This window comes from Pangasianodon hypophthalmus, chromosome 17 (assembly GCF_027358585.1).
Source record: "Pangasianodon hypophthalmus isolate fPanHyp1 chromosome 17, fPanHyp1.pri, whole genome shotgun sequence".
In the NCBI taxonomy this organism is placed as follows: Eukaryota; Metazoa; Chordata; class Actinopteri; order Siluriformes; family Pangasiidae; genus Pangasianodon; species Pangasianodon hypophthalmus.
Genome location: NC_069726.1, coordinates 11,386,073 through 11,407,306, shown reverse-complemented (window position 1 = coordinate 11,407,306; position 21,234 = coordinate 11,386,073). Strand labels below are relative to the sequence as shown.

Below are 21,234 nucleotides of genomic sequence, written 5' to 3'. Positions count from 1 at the left end.
ACTGGGAAGAAGCAATTGGAGAACATCTGACAAAAAAGATCTATACTGTTAATATATTTGGCAAGAGAAACATTGCATTACATGGCAATTGTATATAAATATGAAGACAGGAAATACATCAATTTCCATTCTGGGAATCCAATGTACAAAACATGTTTACATCCAAACATTCAACAGGTAGACTTGCTCCCTAGCCAGTTATGTTAGCTACTGGAATTGGTGGAAGTCTAAATGGGCATGAGCAAAGAAAACAGGCCAACTTGGAAATGGATTTAATATTTATATAATATTTAATTATAGTAATCAATTACAATTAAGTATTTACCACCCCTGGTAGTACATGAAAAAATATCAAAGCTGCAAACATTGAATCTTGTAGTTGTTCATGAATGTGGGTAACAAGAATTTGAATCACGTGTAAGAATAAAATAGGTCAGGGTCTAAGAATATTTAGTGCAATAAGTTAGTGACAAAGACAGTACAAATTGACCCTTTTTGGGTTTGGGTTTGTCATGGTGTTTTTTGGCTGCCATCCCTTTCCATGCCAAAGGTTCTTATGGTTACCCTAACCCTAACCCCTAACCCTAACCCTAACCCTAACCCCAAGATTATTAAAAACTTGCCAGATCTTACAACACTGTGAATAAGAACACTCAACCTTAATTACATCGGCAAATGAATTATATTCATCATTTTTGTTGTGTTATAAAAACCTGACTAAGCACCATTTAGTACAAACTGATGTAGCTTTTTGAATTAATGGTGAAATGCTCTTATAAACTTAAAAAAAAAAGTTTATAACAAAACATATTTCAGACATAAACTGTTAACTGATAACTGATAACTAAATCCATTAATCTATGTCTTCTAAGACAAGATGTTCTGGAACAAGATATTAAAGCCTTGGTACATATTCATCCACTTCATTCACTGCTCCAAAAGGCACATTTAAAATTCACAGCTGTGACTGGAAAACACATGAAAAAGAATATTTGAATCTGAATGTGGAGCATGTTATGGAAACTCTGATGACACACTCAAAGACTAATTCTAGTGAATGGGGCTTGCCTTTAGAAACTGATAGTAAGAAGAAATCCTTTGTGCACACTCAGGAACAAACCATCATTGAGTATAATATTCAATGTGTAAGCTGGGCAAGCAGACTCACAAACTGATATGACTGATATTAACACAGCATACCAACAGCCTTTTCCAACTCAACTGTGGCTTCAGATTGAAGTTGTCACTGCATCTGCCTGAGGGCCTCCCTTGGGGCCACATCAACTTGTAGAAGTTGTTTCAAGGTCCCCCACACTGGTCTACTTGTATCGCAGCTGTAGATAGTGCATTCACTGTAGTTAATGTTTTATGTAATACTTAAGAGTTAGGCATAGTTATATGTAAGTGTGGAAGTTTTTAGACATTTCAAATAATTATATTAGTTGGATGCAGAGAAGCTTTTCCATGCCTTTGTTTCCTCAAGACTGGATTACTGAAATGTGCTCCTAGGATCCCTGCTAAGAGTCTCTACAAAATCCAGTGCATCCAAACAAAAACATGACCACATCAATCCCATTCTCATCAATGTTTACCAATTTCTTATAGGAATCAATACATCAATGGAAATGCTCCGTACTATCTTAAATAACTGCTTACCTCCACCCAAAATCTGTGATCGAACTATATGTATGGATCCAGAATGAAGGAACAATGGTGAGGGCAATAGCAGATATTGAAAATAAAAAAGAACACAAAATAAAAATATATGCTTATGTATATAATTTGTATATCAGTTTAGTATTATGTATGCTATGCTATGATGTAAACAAAATTACTATTTGCAGCCCAGGTTCACAGGCTTTGTTGAACTTAATCTTCACATTTTAAAATCTGGTCTCAAAATCCCAAAAATCCCAAAAATGAAAAGAAAGAAAACTACATTTAAAGATTCCATTCCAATTCTACTGAACGACATCAAACACTGATTGTCTCAAAGAAACTGAAATTTATTGATTTAATCTGCATTTAATCAAATATTACATCAAATACAATTACACAAATTAGGAATATGACCATGAGAACAACTGAAGTCTGCATTAGAAATGGCCGGATCCTCTTAATGTACTGAAGGAGAAATCGGCATGAGTCAGTTTAGCAATGTCAGGCGAGAAGGACAGTTAGTTGTCCATGGTTACTCCAAGGTTGCATGCAGTGACATATGGTGAGATCTGAGAGTTGTCCAGATCTTAACATGGGGATGCATCACCAGGGACGATGAGTTGTCATCCATGATGAAATGTCAGCCAGACGGGCTGTGATCAGTGTAGAAGCGTGAGTGTCATCAGCAAAGCAGTTGTATGAAAACTCATGTGAGAACAGAAGAGGACCCAGCACTGAACCCTGTGGGACACCAGTGGAGAGTCTTTATGGAGCAGATGTGGATCCCCTCCATCATGCGATAAGACTATCCCTCCAGGTAGGAAGTCAACCATTTCCGTGCTGTGTCATGAAGTCCATGACTCATGAGGACAACAGAGTCTTGTGGTTGACTGTATCGAAGGCTGCTGAAAGAATTGACAGAAATGACAAACCCCACAGTTATACAGTTCCTTCCTAAAGTATTCGATTGGCAAGGCCAATTCTTTTTTATTTTTTTGCTATACACTGCAGATATTTGGGTTTGAGATCAAAAGATGAATATGAGATGATAGATCAGAATTTCAGCATTCATATTTACATCTAGAAGTGTTAAACAAATTCTTTTAGAGAAAAGAATTCAAACCCCTTGTCTGTTCCTGAATGCCCATGGTCTCATACAGTTGCTGGCTTAATGCAATTATTGCAACCAAATATTAAGTGTTATTTACTTTAATTTACTTGCAATAATTGCATTAAGCCAGCAACTGTATGAGACCATGGGCATTCAGGAACAGACAAGGGGTTTGAAGTTTGATGGAAGGCAAGATTCTAAGCACAGAAATGGAGGAGATCAGTGTATATAAAAGCCATACTATCTGACCAGTATCTCTGGGTCAAGAGCAGGTGGATCTTGGTCTTATTCGGTTGATCAGACAAAAGTGAGACCCAGGTAATGAGTTTGCATTCTTGTCAGCCAGACAGTTGTCTGGAAATATGAATGAGAGTGTGCACCTAACTCAGATACATCGAACTCAACAATAAAAGGCCAGTGAGGTCAGGCACTGGTGTTGGATGAGAAGGCCTGGCTTGCAGTCTCCGCTCTAATTCATCCCAAAGGTGTTCTATCGGGTTGAGGTCTGGACTCTGTGCAGGCCAGTCAAGTTCCTCCACACCAAACTCGCTCTTTCATGTCTTTATGGACCTTCCTTTGTGCACTGGTGCGCAGTCATGTTGGAACAGGAAGGGGCTATCCCCAAACTGTTCCCACAAAGTTGGAAGCATGAAATTGTCCAAAATGTCTTGGTATGCTGAAGCATTAAGAGTTCCTTTCACTGGAACTAAGGGGCCAAGCCCAACCCCTGAAAAACAACCCCACACCATAATCCCCCCTCCACCAAACTTTACACTTGGCACAATGCAGTCAGTCAAGTACCGATCTCCTGGCAACTGCCAAACCCAGACTCGTCCATCGGATTGCCAGACAGAGAAGCGTGATTCGTCACTCCAGAGAACACGTCTCCACTGCTCTAGAGTCCAGTGGCAGCGTGCTTTACGCCACTGCATTCGACGCTTTGCATTGCACTTGGTGATGTAAGGCTTGGATGCAGCTGCTCGGCCATGGAAATCCATTCCATGAAGCTCTCTACGCACTGTTCTTGAGCTAATCTGAAGGCCACACGAAGTTTGGAGGTCTGTAGCTATTGACTCTGCAGAAAGTTGGCGACTTCTGCGCACTGTGCGCCTCAGCATGCGTTGACCCCGCTCTGTATTTTTACGTGGCCTACCACTTCGTGACTGAGTTGGAGTTGGACACCACCACAATGGATTTGAAATAAAACAATCAAGATGTGATCAAAGTGTAGACTTTCAGCTTTATTTTAAGAGGTTCCACAAAAATATGGCATTTACCATTTAGGAATTATAGCCCTTTTAAGCAAAGTACTTCCATTTTCAGGGGCTCAAAGGTATTTGGGCAATTGACTGACAAGAAGTTATTTGACAAGGTGTGGTCCATTTCCTCGTTACTTCAAGACAAATGAAGCAGATAAAAGGTCTGAGTTGATATCAAGTATTGAGTTGGCATTTGGCAGCTGTTTGACTGGAGCTACCAATATGAAGTTCACAGAGGTCTCAATGCAAGTGAAGGAGGCCATCATTAGGCTGAAAAAACAACATAAATCTATAAGATAGTTAGGAAAAACCTTAGGTGTGGCCAAATCAACAGTTGGGTACATTCTTAAAAAGAAAGAAAGCACTGGTGAGCTCAACAACATCGAAAGGCCTGGAAGACCATGGAAGACAACTAAAGTGGATGATCACAGAACCCTTTTCTTTGTGAAGAAAAACCCCTTCACAACATTAACAGAAGTCAAGAATACTCTGGAGAAGGTAGGCGTATCATTGTCAAAATCTACAATCAAGAGACTCCTTCATGAATGTAAATACAGAGGTTTTACAACAAGGGGCAAACCACTGGTAACATTCAAGAACAGGAAAGCCAGATTAGACTTTGCCAGAAAACATCTAAAAAGCCTCCCATGCTCTGGAATAAGATTCTTTGGACTGATGAAACCAAGATTAACTCGTACCAGAATGATGGGAAGAGAAAAGTATGGCGAAAGAAAGGAACAGCTCATGATCCAAAGTATACCACATCATGTGTCAAACATGGTGGAGGAAGTGTTATGGCATGGGCATGTATAGCTGCCAGTGGAACAGGCTCACTGGTGTTTATTGATGATGTGACTGCTGACAGAAGTAGCAAGATGAATTCTGAGGTGTATATGGCTATACTATCTGCTCACATTCAGCCAAATGCTACAAAACTGATAGGATGCCGCTTCAGAGTGCAGGTGGATAATGACCCTAAACATAATGTGAAAGCAATTCAAGACTTTTTGAAGGCAAAGAAATTGAATATTCTTCAAGTTGCCCGATCTCAACCCAATAGAGCATGCTTTTCACTTACTGAAGACAAGACTGAAGGCAGAAAGACCCACAAACAAGTGAAGGCCTGGCAAAGCATCTCCAGGGAGGAAACTCAGAATTTGAATTTTGAGAACATGGGCTCCAGACTTCAGGCAGTCACTGACTGCAAAGGATTTTCATCCAAGTATTAAAATGATGGTTATATTTACAATTATGTCACTTAGTCCAAATACCTTTGAGCCCCTGAAAATGGAGGTACTTTGTTGAAAATGGCTGTAATTCCTAAATCGTAAATGTCATATTTTACATATTTTATGTATACATATATACACACAATATATATATATATATATATATATATATATATATATATATATATATATATATATATATGTATATATATCAGCCATAACATTAAAACCACTGAGAGGTGAAGTACATTGATTATCTCATTACAGTTGCACTTGTCAAGGGGATATTGGGCAGCAGGTGAACAGTCAGTTCTCAAAGTAGATTTGTTGGAAGCAGGAATGGACAAGCATAAGGATCTGAGTGACGTTGACAAGGGCCAAATTGTGATGGCTAGACGACTGGGTCAGAGCATCTCCAAAAACGTCAGGTCTTGTAGGGTGGTCCTGGTATGCAGTGGGTAGTACCTACCAAAAGTGGTACCAGGAAGGACAACTGGTGAACCAGCAACAGGGTCATGGGTGCCTAAGGCTCATTGATGCTCATGGAGAGCGAAGGCTAGCCCATCTGGTTTGATCTGAGCAACTGTAGCACAAATTGCAGCGTATGGGGCTGTGTAGCCACAAACCAGTCAGAGTGCCCGTGCTGAGCCCTGTTCACCGCCGAAAGTGCCTATAATGGGCAAGTGAGCATCTTATGGAGCAATGGAAGTGATTGGCTGGTCTGATGACTCATGTTGTTTTTTTACATCATGTAGATGGGGGAATGCGTGTGCGTCGCTTACCTGGGGAAGAAATGGCACCAGGATGCACTATAGGAAGAAGACAAGCCAGTGGAGGCAGTGTGATGCTCTGGGCCATGTTCTGCTTTGTAACCTTGGGTCCTGGCATTCATGTGGATGTCACTTTGACACATATCACCTACCTAAGCATTGTTGCAGACCAAGTACACCCTTTCATGGCAACGGTATTCCCTAATGATAGTGGTCTCTTTTAGCAGGATAATGCACTCTGCCACACTGCAGTATTGTTCAGGAATAGTTTGAGGAACATGACAAAGAGTTCAAGGTGTTGACTTTGGCCTCCAAATTTCCCAGACCTCAATCCAATCGAGCATCTGTGGGATGTGCTGGACAAATAAGTCCGATCCATGGAGGTCCCACCTCGCAACTTACAGGACTTGAGGGATCTGCTGCTAACGTCTTGGTGTCAGATACCACAGCACACCTTCAGAGGTCTTGTGGAGGCCATGCCTTGAAGGGTCAGAGCTGTTTTGGCGGCACCAGGGGGACCTACACAATATTAGACAGGTGGTTTTAATGTTATGGCTGATCGGTGTATATACTTTATATATGTATGTGTAGGTAATTTAGGATACATTAACATTAGGTGAGCTCATATGATAATACCCATCAGTAATAACAATGTTATTTATTTAACAATACTTCCAACAATTTAATTTACAGTATACGCTTGAATACAACACACGTAAAACAATCCGCATGTGTGAGACAGTTGTATGTGTCATCATTATGAATTTCCTATAGAAACTCTATCAAATCTGCAAAGAGTGAGAGAACTTAAAAAGTATGTTTGCTTATTATACAGTACTATTTACTACAAAAGATTAGGCTTAATAAGAATACATATTATTGTAACTCAAACATTCAGACAAACACATTTTTCATCCTGACAACCAAACATTTGAAACATACACAAATAGCCAAAACAGCTAACATACAGTTTTAACTGTGTACATTTTGTACATTTGTCACAAAGGGTACATTAAATGTGTGTGGACAGGAAAATAATTATTTAAAAGCAGAATCTGTTGTGAGATGCTACACCATCACAGTAAGTGTTTGGGTTAATTATTAAGCAAGCAAGAAAGAAATTATACCTCAATTTATAATTATTTTGAGATACCTTAACAATGGTATGTTTCTTAGAAATGTTTATCTGGAGACAGTATGTCTCAATGGATAAAGCTACATGGGGAAAATGCATTGTATTGCATGCATTGCATATTTATGACACAACCTATGTGCTACAAATGTCTATCTATTGACCACGACCACATTTACATGCTTTACAGCAAACAACTGATAGGCAAATTGTATGAAATTTTTATTTAGTAATTGGTACTTTTTGGCAAGCAGATAGTGCTTCCACAGTTGCAAGTTGGAAGGCAAATGAGAAAAACCAGCATGGAGGACAAAGTAGGCATGAGCAATTCTCGTTAGTGTTATCAGTGAGCAAATATGTGGAAATTTATGATAAAAAATTTCCCTGCCAATATTCCAACATTGCAGTATAAATAAATATACCAAGTTAGCTATTTTTGAGACATTCAACAGTACACAATATGATGGCCCCACTTAACAGGTCTAACAGGTAACAATTTGGAACATGACACTGTTGCATGGGTTTGACATCATCAACCATACTGAAATATTTGGTCCCGAACACACCAGGCTATTTTTATGTTAATCTGGATACTGTGCTGAGTGATATCACACATACAAAGATATCACTTTTTTGGGTCTGCAAGATTCTAGGTCAAATAGGAATCATAATCCTTTCCTTAGAATTGATATCACTCACAATTTATGACCAATTTTTCCAATACTGTTTTTTCCATTTATCTTCTGTGGACGCACCACACAAGTGTGTGTGTGTGTGTGTGTGTGTGTGTGTGTGCGTGCGTGTGTGTGGTAATGTGGTAAAATGACTATGGTCACTGGTCACATGAAATGAGAGGGAACAGTGGCACAATGCTGTTCTTTAATTGAATTGCACTGAGAAATTAATAATTGAAGAAGAAATTTGTTTCTTTGACATTGCAAGCAAATAAACTATTGTGTGATTCAGAGAGTGACAGAATGTCAAGAGTATGAAATGAAAAATTTCATTTATCGGAAACCATACCACCACAGAAGAATAGAATAACTTTCACTCTTGCTGTTCATATGGGGTGACAGCAGATGTATGAAAGTCTTTGACTGTTCCATGTCGCATACAAATTTAATTTCTAAGATACCATCTGTTTATATTTCATATGAATACTGGTGTATATTGCTATTTAATCTGCTATATACTTTCCCAATGCTTGAATTAAGCAAGTGCCCACAAATAGCCAGTATTACTGTGTGATCAGTCCATAATAATGTATTTCTGAAAAGTTATTGATGCTTTCATATTTGCTAACTGTGCTGTAACTCTGCTTTATATACCACTTTTTTTTTGGTCCATGCACAGAAATAGCAGTAGTGATGCCAGCTTGGCCAACTCATGGCAGTTTTCATACAGAGCCACAAGTCTAGGCTGTCATTCCAGCTAGTAGTGTTTATACTGATCTATTCATACATAGATGGGCTGTGCTGGTTACTGTGTGAGCACTGAGCTCCAAATGACCGTCTGTCCCCAAGTCTGCTGATTGCCCTATGGCTGCCAAAGGAATGGGAGTCTTTCCAGATGTGAAGCCTTTCTTCCCTATGCCTAGAGTGATAGGAGGAAGCATTGGCTATCCCCTCATTATAGCTCCTTTGGGGAAGATTCTCATCCTCGTACTCCTCACATACTGGGACAGGGCACTTCTCCCTAGATAAGGATGAGTAGAAGTCTCTGTGGCCTTCATACCTACATAAGGGATAGCTGGTCTCCAAAGAGTGTGTACTGCCACCTAGATGGATGCTTCCACCCAGTAGTCTGGGAGTAAGGGCAAGAAGAGCTGGTAGAGGAGGAGTATGAGAGCGCTGTCTGTTAGTGCATTCCAGGTCTGTCATTAAGGTGTCAGGAGTCCACTCTTTAGCCTCCCAGTGGTATGCTGCAGGGAAGAGAAAGACTGTTATGATGAAAACTTTTTTAAATTACACTGTATGGCCAAAAGTTTGTGGATACCTGGTAATCACAACCATATGTGGTTCTTCCCCAAACTGTTGCCACAAAGTTGGAGGCAGACAATTGTAAAGAATGTCTTTGTATGCTGTAGCATTACAATGTCCCTTCACTGGAACTAAGAGGCCCAAACATGTTTCAGCATCACAATACCCCTGTTCACAAAATGTGGTATCAATAAAAACATGGTTTGTCAAGTGTAGAACCCGATGTGTGAGGGTGTGGAGAAAGATTTGGGAGACAAGCGGAATTTTAGCTGAGCTCCAGGCTCAAAACAAAAACAACTCAACAGAAACAGGTCCATCCTGGACTCTGTCAAGTTCAAGTTCATGCTCTGCAGCGTGTGTGTGTGTGTGCGTGCATGCATTCATCTGTATCTTGCGAGCTCTGCCAGCTATATCACACACTCTCTTTCTCGCCGTTTACGGGAGTCACTGAAAGCACAAAGAGACACAAATAGACTGGCAGTAATAAGACACAGGAGAGACTCACGCATTACCTGCCGGTTCGACCCGCCTCCTCTCTGTCCACAGCTGATGTTCAACCACACCCCCACTGCCAAACAAAGGTTGCTGTGGAAGAACTTGAGAGGCCTGTACAGAGCCCTGACCTCAACCCCACTGAACACCTTTGGGATGAACTGGAACACAGACATCAGTGCCTGACCTCACTAATTCTCTTGTGGCTGAATGAGCACAAATCCCCACAGCCACACTACAAAATCTAGTGGAAAGCCTTCCCAGAAGAGTGGAAGTTATTATAACAGCAAAGGGGGACTAAATCTGGAATGGGATGTTTAAAAAGCACATACGGGTGTGATGGTCAGGTGTCCACAAACTTTCAGCCATGTAGTGTATCTACGAAGCTTCAACCACATCACATGCAGCAAAACATTTTTAAAGCATAGATTAAAGGCTCAACAGACTTATTTTTTATTTTGCAATAGTAACTCAATAAAGGTTTTTATATGTCCAGTCATTAAGAAGTTGTTGATTTATTGTAGTAAGATATTTCAGAATATCTTTGTGGTATACTTTGTGGTAAAAAAAAAAACAAAAAAAAAACGATGGATATCAGTAGGTAAGAACAGATTTATTTGTTTATTGTTTACCATAAACAAAAGTGTATTTGTAATGTAACTAAATGCAACTAAATTTAGTAATGCAACTAAATTGTTTATTGCAAAGCAGACTGTGCTTACAATTGACAAAGTATTCTTTGATGTATTCAACGCATGTTTGATCCACTTGACGGAGATGTGGATTAACTGTAATCAAACAGAAAAGAAACAAAATTCTACAGATAACTTGTAATAAAATGTAAGGACTCTGTAACAAAAATGATTAGATAAAATTATATGATGACTGATTTTACAAAAGCAAAAATATACCTTTTTTATTTAAATTATTTCATACACACAGGAAACATTATGTACAGTACTGTGCAAAAGTCTTAGGCATAGCTAAAGAAATTCTGCAAAGCTGTCTTTGAAAAATATTGAATTGGAAAATTATTTCTAAACAACTAAACAGCAAAACAACCAGTGAAAATTAAATAAAAGTTTACGCATTTACAACTGCATAAATTCTCTTAGGTACACCACTGTGGAGTTTTCTAAGTAAATCTGTTGCTAGAGTGTTCCAGGCCTCATGGAGAACTTACTACCGTTCTTCTATCTCTACTGGTAAAATCTCAGAACAGCCTTGATTTTTTTTTAATCAGAAATGTGGTTTATTACTTGATATGGTCTTTTAATGCACAAACTACAAAAAAAATTAGAAATAACACACTTAAAGAGATATAACTTACTGAACTCACAAGTACTACTACATGTCCATCATTCAGGAATGCAGCTGCAAGAAACCTTCTAGTTCCCTGGTGGGCGCTACTTACCTGTACAACCAAATTTAAGTAACCTGCCACTAGTTCTGCTACTACTTCCTTATGTTCTGGACTGCCAGGGCAGTTTCCTTCAGAACTAGTGGAGGGATTTGCATCCTAATGGCACACCTCGCCAAACACTAACAGACCAATCAAATGCCATACATTATTGACACTGAGAGTTGCCATGGATCTTGCACCTTTGTAGCGGATCCTTGTGTTTGGTGTTGGCTAACAATGAACTATGTGTGGCTATGTATTTTAAGATGATGCCAAGATGCCTCTTTTTGCACTTTTGGATGAATTATGCCCTGAAAGTTTGGTCAAGGTGTGATATGATACAAACCATTTTTTTGTATGCTTGCGAATCAATTAAATCAATTCAGTGAACTTACTCAAGAATTTCAATTTAGACTGCTGCCTCAAAATGTCCAGTTTGTTTCTCATACAGAAGGTGGTGATCTATTGCCTCCCAGGCTTTTGTGTAAGAGATCTCACAATTAATAGCATCAGGTGGCTTAATATGTTTGTACCAATTTTTCAGCAATGAGTTGGAGCCAGCCAACTTGCCTCATCTGCATTAACAATTCTAGTGCTCTAACACATTTCAGCACTTTCCTTTCACTGCTTCTCTTTTGTCAAGTTGCAAGTTCAGTGCACTTTTGATTGTGCATACCGGCTCATGATGGTTGATGCATTGTGGCCCACTCACTCACTTTGGTAGCTATACCACAAGATAGGTTAGGCATTCAATCAGCTGTGCTGAGTTGAAGATCCATCCTCAATTTCACTAGGCATTCTTAAAATTAGGCTGTGGCACATTTGCCACTGCAACTGGAGGAACGCTCCTGCATTACACTCTGACACACATCAGATACTTTAGTGGCACGCTGTCAGCACTCTCTGCCAAAATGAGCCCCAAGCCACTGAAAGTATCTTCATTGCATTGTTGTATCAGTGTTAACAGCTCTTGTGGTTGGCCCATGCCCAAAGCCAGCTTCTCTACTTTGTGTTCCAGCGAGGTAAAGGCACTCAGTCCTTGCCCACTGAACTGATCAGCAGCGTCTTCTGCCAGTTTCTGTTCCTGCCACTGTAATGTGTCAGAGGAGCTTAGCTTCTTCTTCACAGCGTGCTCTGCTGCCATACCTGCTGCTTGTTTCACTCCTCACTGCAGCCATGCAGCACTAGAGGAAGATGACTAATAGCCAGTGTTTCCATAGCCTGCGAGGTGCACTGTGCACATCACTATCAACATTATGGTGCAATAAGGGCAGAGCTCTGTAAGTGCCTGTCACAAATGTTCAGGTGTCAAACAATTTGAGCATGGATCATGTTCATCATCCAATTCCATCAGGGCTTTGCAGAACACACAACTCGCCATCCTACCCTGAACTACACAAGAGGTTGGGGAAAGTTCACAAAGATTCAACAGTTCATGCAGAAGAGGTCATGTGTCTTGTTCAATGGAACAGCTAATTGTGGCAATAACAGTTAAAGTTTTGAATTACCATCAAGCACAGTGCACATCAACACAGTATATGCAATAACAATATTAGCAAAAAGTTGAATCCACTTCCTCAACTTCTCATCAACATGAGAATGGGAAACAGGTCAAGCATGACATAGCAGGTATTTTTTGATAGGTCACACATGTCGGGTCATGGTCACAAGCTGATGACTTTTGCTGACATTTGTTTGGAAATCAAATTGGAAAACTTCACTAGTTCCTGAAGGAAAGTGCACTGGTGGTCTGCAATGAAAGAAAACTGAAATACAACTCTGACATTTAATTTTTGCCTGTGAGTAACCACACAGAACATAAGCATTTCAAAGATTATTCATATGCTTTTTTTAATTAAACAACATATCTCTCCTGGCTGAGAATGCAATCTTTGACAATATCATTTACATACATTATATATTTTTCTGTGATGAGTAGGGGTGTAACCGAATATGAACACATTATTTGGATTGAACATATAATGTGCGTCCTAAACGACTACAAATAGGAATTATTATGAGTATTATTTTTTAGAAAGCGTTCCAGCTTTCCGGATCCAACAAAAAAGTTTTTTTTTCTTTAATGTTGAATTTTAAAGAACAGCTGGCTGAAGCTCATGGGAAGGGTTGCCAGGTTTCAGCAGAATTCCCAACTACAACTCAAAAACCACACAAAAAAACACTTGAACACTTCCTGTGTTCAGGCATAGGAGAAGAAAAACAGATTTTTCTTCTTTTTTCAAGTCTTTTCGGGGGAAACAAGTGAATAATAGTTAATAGTGGTGTGATTATCGCTAGAAATGTAGTACCAGTCGTGTTCTAGTTCACTCTGGGATTCTGGGACTTATTGAAGAACTTACAGCTTAACTGAAACTAACAAGGTTATATATATGAAATATGGGGAAGGCATCTGGCAAGCCTGCTCGTGGACCTTAAAAAAAGCAAATTGCGCTGTGCACAGAGCTACAAATCTCTGTTGGCTCTCCACAAAAATAATCATTTAATTTTTTTTAAATATTGTAAAACTTGTACTTTCAATATACATGTTTTTGGTCATTCTTAAATGATCGTTCTCCATTTTTATTAAAAGAAAATGCTCTCAGAAAATAATACAGGCATTATAATGAAATGCGGCTTAAAGGATCCGTTCCATTTTGACTTGCAGAAGCATGCAAGTGTGTCCCAGTTTTATAATAGATTCTGATAGTGTGTCCTTTCTGAAATGTAACAAACTCAAATACTAAAGTAAATCTGATAAAAAAAATATTATTGGATGGCTATTTTTGTCAACTGTAGCCTAAATAATAGTTTCTCAATTTGGGAAAGATGCTTTTGCTTTCAAAGTCTTGCTTACTCAGGCACATTAGACAGACATAGAAAAATATCCAGTTCCACAGGGCATATGGTTCAGGAGTTTAACAAAGTGATAAAGAGAAAAAAACATCCGGCACAGACCACACCCATTTCCGGTTTCAATCTGAATACAAAAACATATATGAATTTTTTGAGCACAAAACAGGTACAGATGCAGCTATAGATATTGCCATTGTGTTACACCCCTAGTGCTGAGGTTATTGATATATGCCAGGTGTTTTATTATTAAAATTTATATATTGTTAAGATTAAAAGACCACGGACAGAATATAGATGTCATCATACCTTCATTTTCAGCGTTGTCCACTGCATCATTGACCCGCCGTATCACTGTCACGATGGAAGCTAATTTGAGGTTTAAGCAAACAACAAATCATCACCAGGCAATAAAGGACTAATTTATTACACTCTAGTAGTTTTGTCAAATAGCCAGGATAAACATGTTACGATTCATTTGTCTTGTTGTACCACACTAATATTATTACATTTATTTAATCAGGAACCATTTACTTCATTATAAATCTTAAGTGGAAAATCAGAAACACTTAAATCTGTGTGTTTTGTATTTCATGGGCATATTTTGACAATAATGCTATGATTACTGTTTTTACCGGTTCTGGCCAGCTATGCCTGCTTGTCTTTCCAAAGCAGCATTACCACTAATCCTCCAGTATTTTCTCAAATATCCATTAGGTCATCCTAATTAAGTGAATAATTAATTGTATTATGTTGAGTTAGGGTTGGGGTTAGGCTCCTCTCACCTTACAGACCTTTAAGGACCTGCCTGATTCATCCTGATGCTCTACTACTGCTTGGAGCTTCTTGCACTTGTGACTCACCTTCTGCTGCTGTGGATGGTCCCACATGGAGGTTTGTTTTTCCTTGCCACTGTAACCTTTGACTTGCTCATTAGAGACCTAAATCTATATCCAGATTTCTGTAAGGTTGCTTTGTGATGTCTATTCTTAAAAGCATTTTACAGATAAAGTTGAATTGAATTGTATGTGTTCTCAGTTTCCTTTGAAGTACCAATGCTGATATCCACAACATTTTAGCAGTACAGTGAAGTTGTTCCATAGAACAATTGCTTGGTTTCTACACTTAACTGAACCGTAGTTGCTGCAGCATGGTGTTGTGGTTATGAGCACAGAAATGTCAGGTGGAACCTTATAATTTCACGGTTTTAAAATGTAACTGTCCTAAGGCAACGTTGTCGTAAAGTGCATGCCATCATATACATAGCTATGTAGCTACAAAGTCTACAGGGAGTTGGTAGTGGCCAGTGTGGTGGGGTTGATGAGAGCTGGTTTGGAATGGGAGTACAGTAGAAGATGTGGCCTCACCATTGTCATCACAGAAGTCGGATCTGACAGAGTGAGCTTCACTTGTACTGCTATCTGAAAAACACGAGGCTTCTTCCACTGCACTATTGGACTCTAGAGTGAGTAGAACACAGGTTTTTTTTACACACACAGACACACACAGATCACTTCCACTGTGGGCATAAAAACTAGAGCTTATACTGTTATTTTTTATACTTATGTGCTACACACACACTGTTTGATGACATGCTCCTAGACCTTTACTTTACTTTATTGCTTCTGCATATTTTATTCCTTACTTAAAAAAAGAAACACAGTAAATCTGTCTCTAAGCTAAATACTCTACACATACCATCAGTCATCTCTCTTTGTGGTCTTGGCTACATAATGACATCTTAAAAAAAAACCAGCATCCAAGGCTAGTAATTGTTCACCCTTAGTGTGACTAGCCAATATTTCATATAGAGGATAAAGCCTTTTTTTTTGCTGGATTTTAGCTGATGACTGGAAGCAGCGGAAGCCTTTATTTTGTCACATATACATTACAGCACAGTGAAATTATTGTCTTTGCATATCCCAGCTTGTTAGGAAGCTGGGGTCAGGCATGATATAGCACCGCTGGAGCAGAGAGGGTTAAGGGCTGTGCTCAAGGGCCTTACAGTGGCAGCTTGGCAGTGGTGTGGCTTGAACCCCAACCTTCTGTGATCTGCAACCCAGAGCCTTAACCTTTGAGCCACCACTGCCCTGTATACTGTAGACTGTACAGTTTACAAGATCCTGGTCAATACTAAAGAAAAGTTATAAAATGCCAGGACCAGACAAGACTAGAAAAAAAACATGAAATTATAAAGCATGAGAAATTATGATTAGTAATTTGGAAAGGAAGTGATAATTTAAGTAAATGTAATGCCCTTAATATTATTTCACATAATTTTGTGCACTTTAGATTCATTAGTGGAGCTAGATGCTAAAAGCTTTCATGCTTTCTTCAACTACTCTTGAAACAAAGCTTTGTTTTTTTTTTATTAAAATATTTTCTTTATCTGTGAGGAGTGAGAGTTAAATAAGTGTGTGTGGAGTGTGCATGTTCATGTGATCATCTCTTTACCCCATTTTGTGCCCATTTCCTGTCCATCTGCCCGATAGTTTTTATCTTGCCATTTTTGGGACTGAGCTTCACATTCTTCATTCTCATTTTCATCATCATCTTCTTCATCATCCTCATCATCCTCCCAAGGAGGTTTGCGGAGGGGGAAATTAGGCAACAATGAGGGCAAATTGGGAGCAACACTACACACAGCTACCCCTCTTCTGGATATGCCCAGGTTGTGCGACGTTATCTGAAATGTGCCCATTGGGGGTGGGCATGACACGGTGACAAGACCTGCTGTTTTCTCACCCTGACACCGGGGTGCTGTGTAAGCAGTAGGGCGCACCATGACCTGTGGAGGCCCTCCAGTGCCCTCAGCACTTGCACACATTTCACGTAGGGGATAGCCATTCTCTGTAGAGATACCTGATGACTCAGTGCTGACCCAGTCCTTGCGTAGCAGCTTCTTATGGAAAACAGCCAGCAGCACAAGAAGCACCAACACCACAAAAAGCAAAACGCCAATGCCAATAACTTCTGCCGGGCCAATGTAGGACAATATCTCGGCCTGTGTTCCCACTACATCTGCTGACGGCTGCCCACAGAACTGGCCCTCAAAGCCAGCTGTGCAGTTGCAGTAGAATGCACCGAATGTGTTCACACATGCGCCGCCATTCTCACACTCCTCCCGGTCACACTCGTTCACATCCTCATCGCATCTGTATCAATTAAGATCAGTCAGTCGTCTTTCATTTTGTTTGTTGTTTTTTCACAATAATATTCTGTTTTTTATAATAATAAACACCCAAGGGAAAGGGTAATATTTTCTTTAAATTATTCATGTTTAAGAGAATTCATGTAAGTTCCTACAGTTCAAAAGCCATTGAGAAGTTGTGAAAGATGTTAAATTTTAATGACCTTTCATGCAAAAGACTTTGTAATTTTTATGGCTGAAAATTGCATAACTTTTAATCACCCAGTGGTTATGCAAGGCAATTCCATTTTGACTTAAAATTTTGGAGTAATTTCTGTAAATTCAGTTGAAACAATAAAAATATTTTTATGTCCTTTTGCTCTTTAAGAGTTTTAAGTTTTATAAGGTTTTTTCTCACTCATTTTGATTTTGATATAGATATATACACACTTATATATATGAGTGAGGTGTGAAAGCCATTTCCTTAGTTCTCCAAAGCAATGCTGCCCTCTAAAGGAAACACTTTTCCCACAAAGCCCACAGTCTGTGCCTTATTATGGAAGCAATCACAGAACCACACGACCCTAATTACTTTAATATCCATCAATAATTATAACCAGCCATAATGACATTAACCCGTACTTAAGTAAGAATAAGTGTTACATGATCAATCACAAATTACAATACAATGAGGAATTAGTATTGTGTGGATGTGTGTGGTACTGTTTGATTAGTGAAAGATGAGTCTTACATTAGTCCGGTGAAGCCTTTTGGGCAGCCACAAAGAAAAGTGTTGCCCACAGCTTTACACTCTCCTTTATTCCGACACGGTGTGGGGACACAGGACGAGACCTCCGTCTCACAAAGCATGCCAGTGTACTGTGGTGGGCAGCTGCAGGAAAATGCTGTGGGGCCATGACCATGATGAACAGTAAGTATGGCAAGCAATCATTTATCAATCAGTCATTAACATTAAATATGATTAATCAACCTAATCACTAAATCATTGAATGCAACACACATCAAATCTATCATACATTCTCTCAAATAAAAATTCAAAAGATGTACATGTGTACAATTGTACATAATCCTTCTCACACACATCACATTTAACAGCATGCTTTGAATACATCTCACCGCCAGAAAGCTTCCACTGCAGAAACATATAACATGACACTTGACTGTTGTTGAATAGAGAATATCATGTAAATAGACATGCTCACTCATAATACACATTTTCTTTTTTTTATTTTTACCTCATTATCTCTCAATTTGATGCCAATTCCCAGCTACTACCTAGCTCTCCCCTATCACATGACACCTACCAACCCGGGAGGGTGAAGGCAAGCACATGCTTCCTATTCTGCATCTTTTCAAACTTCTGCTCATGCTATGTCACAGAGCAGCTGAACACACTCAGAAAAAAGCACAAACTATGTTCCACATACATGACCTCATAAACGCCCATGATTGGTTAATGTCACTCTGACTGGCAGGAGAGAGTACTGCCATCCTTCCCATCCCAAGAGCAGTGCGAATTTTGGTCTCTTGGACTCCTGGCTACAGGAGATGTGGCATTGTCGGAAATCAAACTCGTGTTCTCCATATGGCTTTTCTGTTGTGCACCTGGAGAGCCCATGATTAGAGCTTTTTTAATCTTTTATTATAATCCCTGTGTTTTACAGGTAAATTCTAATGATCTCCTCAGTAGGTTTAGGATAAAATCATGATATTTGTTTTGTAATAAATTTTGTAGCTCATATATTAGTTGAAATGCCATTTGTTCTAATTTGTTTTTTTTGTTGTTGAGATTTTAAAGTTTATCATTGGTGAATTGCTCAATAATCAGCAAATGGGTTTTTGGCTTTTTGGGTTTTCTTTGTTATTACTTATAGATTTCTGTTAATAATTTATTGATATTGTCACATACCTGTAAAAGGCCAAATTTTTTGTCCAAAATAATGCATAAAATTAGTGCCTACTAAATCTTGTTTTGTTACTCACCAAAGTTCTTTTGTCAGTTCTTAAAGTGAATAGGGTTTTGTTTTAATCCACTACTATCAAACATACAAAATAAATCTTAAAGACTAAAATGTTTCAGAGCTATCTAATGACACACTTTTCTACACATCTTACCTCCGGAGGGCAGGCTGTTGCAGGTGGCACCGTTCTGGCACGACACTCCCAGGCAGGGGTTAGGGTAGAGCATGCAGCCCATCTTCACCTCACTGATGGCGGTAAACTCACCATGGCGGTTCCTCTTTAGTGGCAGCTCATTGCCGTTCAGTGTTACAGCACTCAGGCAGCCCTGGAAACCGTCATATGGCCGGGAGTGCCTGTGCACACCTCTCTGTGGCACCTGGGCACCAAAAAACAGTGAGCCATTGGTGTCAAGTGGCCAGAGATGAACAGGGACCTGGGCATCATGCCAGCGCTCCACGTAGCTGTCATCCAGTGAGAGCAACGTATAGTTGTAAGTCAGATCCATGGCCACGGCATGCCACGCACCATCATTTATGGGGTGCCCAGGGAAGCCCAGTACATCCAGGCTGTTGGTACAGTCCAACTGGAACCAGAGGCGCCCTTCCTCAAGCTGAATACACAGTATGGCAGAGTGTAAGTGAGATGGAACAGCTGAGTGTGAACTGCAGAAAACACTTTTGAAGAACTAATCTAGATGGTAGTATGATAAATCATAAGAATGGCTGATCCTAAATTTAGTTCCAATGTAATACTGATATTCCCATATGTTTTCTAACTGAATTTGACTTTGTCCAAATTGTACTAACAGAAACATGGTTGGATGTGGTTGGATCATTTGTGGTCAGTAAGTGCCAAAACATTTCAAATCATTTTGGTGGCCTGTGTTTTTGCGCAAAATACAGAGAGAGGCAGAACGTGTGCTTGTTTGTAATGTATATAAACGTATCGTATTCGTATTCCACATATCCCAATGAGGTCCCATGTTCCAAGTATCTGTTCATGTCTGTCTGTATGCATGTGTTTGTATGTGTGTTTGTGTGAAGCACATTAGTATCTTTTTATGGGGAACAAATGTCCCTGTTATGATAGGGATATATGACAGATTTAACATTGGGAGAAGTCTAAGAACCAAAAGATTAGAGTTGGGTGTAAACATAATTGTAGCATTATTTAGCTGCATTAATTATGAATTGAAAATCCCCACAAAGACAGAACTCTTTTTGTAGGTATAACCCTAATAACAGAAAATCTGTGTGTGTTTTACCTTTAGCATTTGACAGGGCTCAGCATGTCTGTACATTATGACTCCTCTATTCTGCAGTGTTCTGATCTTCAGGCTGACCTTCATATCCTGAACCTTACTGCTGGCAGTCACTCTGTACTTTATATAGCTGTTCCCTGAAAAACTCAGAGATGTCTGACCTGTAGAACACATCAGAAAACACAAACATGCCTCAGGAAAAGAGAAACACACACACACACTCAAGCCAGTCAGTGCTACATGCTGCACAATGCCAAATAACTTATGTACATAACTCTGTGCCCTATCAAATTTATGCCCAGAACATACCACTGATAAGATCATAGTCTTGTCGTAAAGATTACCTAAGTTAGTAGGGTTGATGTCGTGTTTACTTTTTAGCCTAAAGGGTTGTACTCTCATAATGCGATAGTGCTATATGTGAGTAAAAAGATCATATTCAGGAATCATTGATAAATAAATTAAAATACAATATATGGCCAAAAGGATGTGAACACCTCACCATGACACCCATAAAGTATGTGCTTGTTGAACATCATATTCCAAAGCCATGGCATCAATGTGTAGTTGGTCCCCCCTTTGCTGTCTCCAGCCTCCACTGGGAAGGCTTTCTACTAAGACACTTTTTTGAATGTTCCTTGGGGATTTGTTCCCATTTAGCCACAAGAGTATTAGTGGGTTTGGGTACTGATGTTGGGTGAGAAGGCCTGGTATGCATTCGACTTTCCAATTCATCCCAAAGGTGTTCAGTGGGGTTGAAGTCAGGTCTCTGTGCAGGCCACTTGAATTCTTCCAAACCCGCCTTGGCAAACCATGTGTTTATGGACCACACTTTGTGCACAGGGCATTGTCATGCTGGAACATGTTTGGGCTTCTTAGTTCCAGTGAAGGGAATCCGTAATGCTACAGCACTTAAAGACATTGTAGAAAACCTTGTGCCTCCAACTTTGTGGCAAAAGTTTGGGAAGGCCCACATA

At 39.5% G+C, this 21,234-nt stretch overlaps 1 protein-coding gene across 1 annotated transcript in view; it reads right to left on the bottom strand.

The window, feature by feature from the left end:
- Positions 1-8,591: 8,591 nt before the first annotated feature.
- The window catches only part of LOC113543473 (protocadherin Fat 3), a 50,432-nt gene continuing 37,789 nt past the window's right edge, over positions 8,592-21,234 (bottom strand). Inside the window, 9 exon segments of the mRNA XM_034312809.2 lie at positions 8,592-8,614; positions 8,617-9,081; positions 10,354-10,419; positions 14,193-14,252; positions 15,251-15,343; positions 16,338-17,038; positions 17,765-17,918; positions 19,150-19,606; positions 20,261-20,418. Of these exon segments, the coding sequence (XP_034168700.2) occupies positions 8,592-8,614; positions 8,617-9,081; positions 10,354-10,419; positions 14,193-14,252; positions 15,251-15,343; positions 16,338-17,038; positions 17,765-17,918; positions 19,150-19,606; positions 20,261-20,418 (2,177 nt within the window).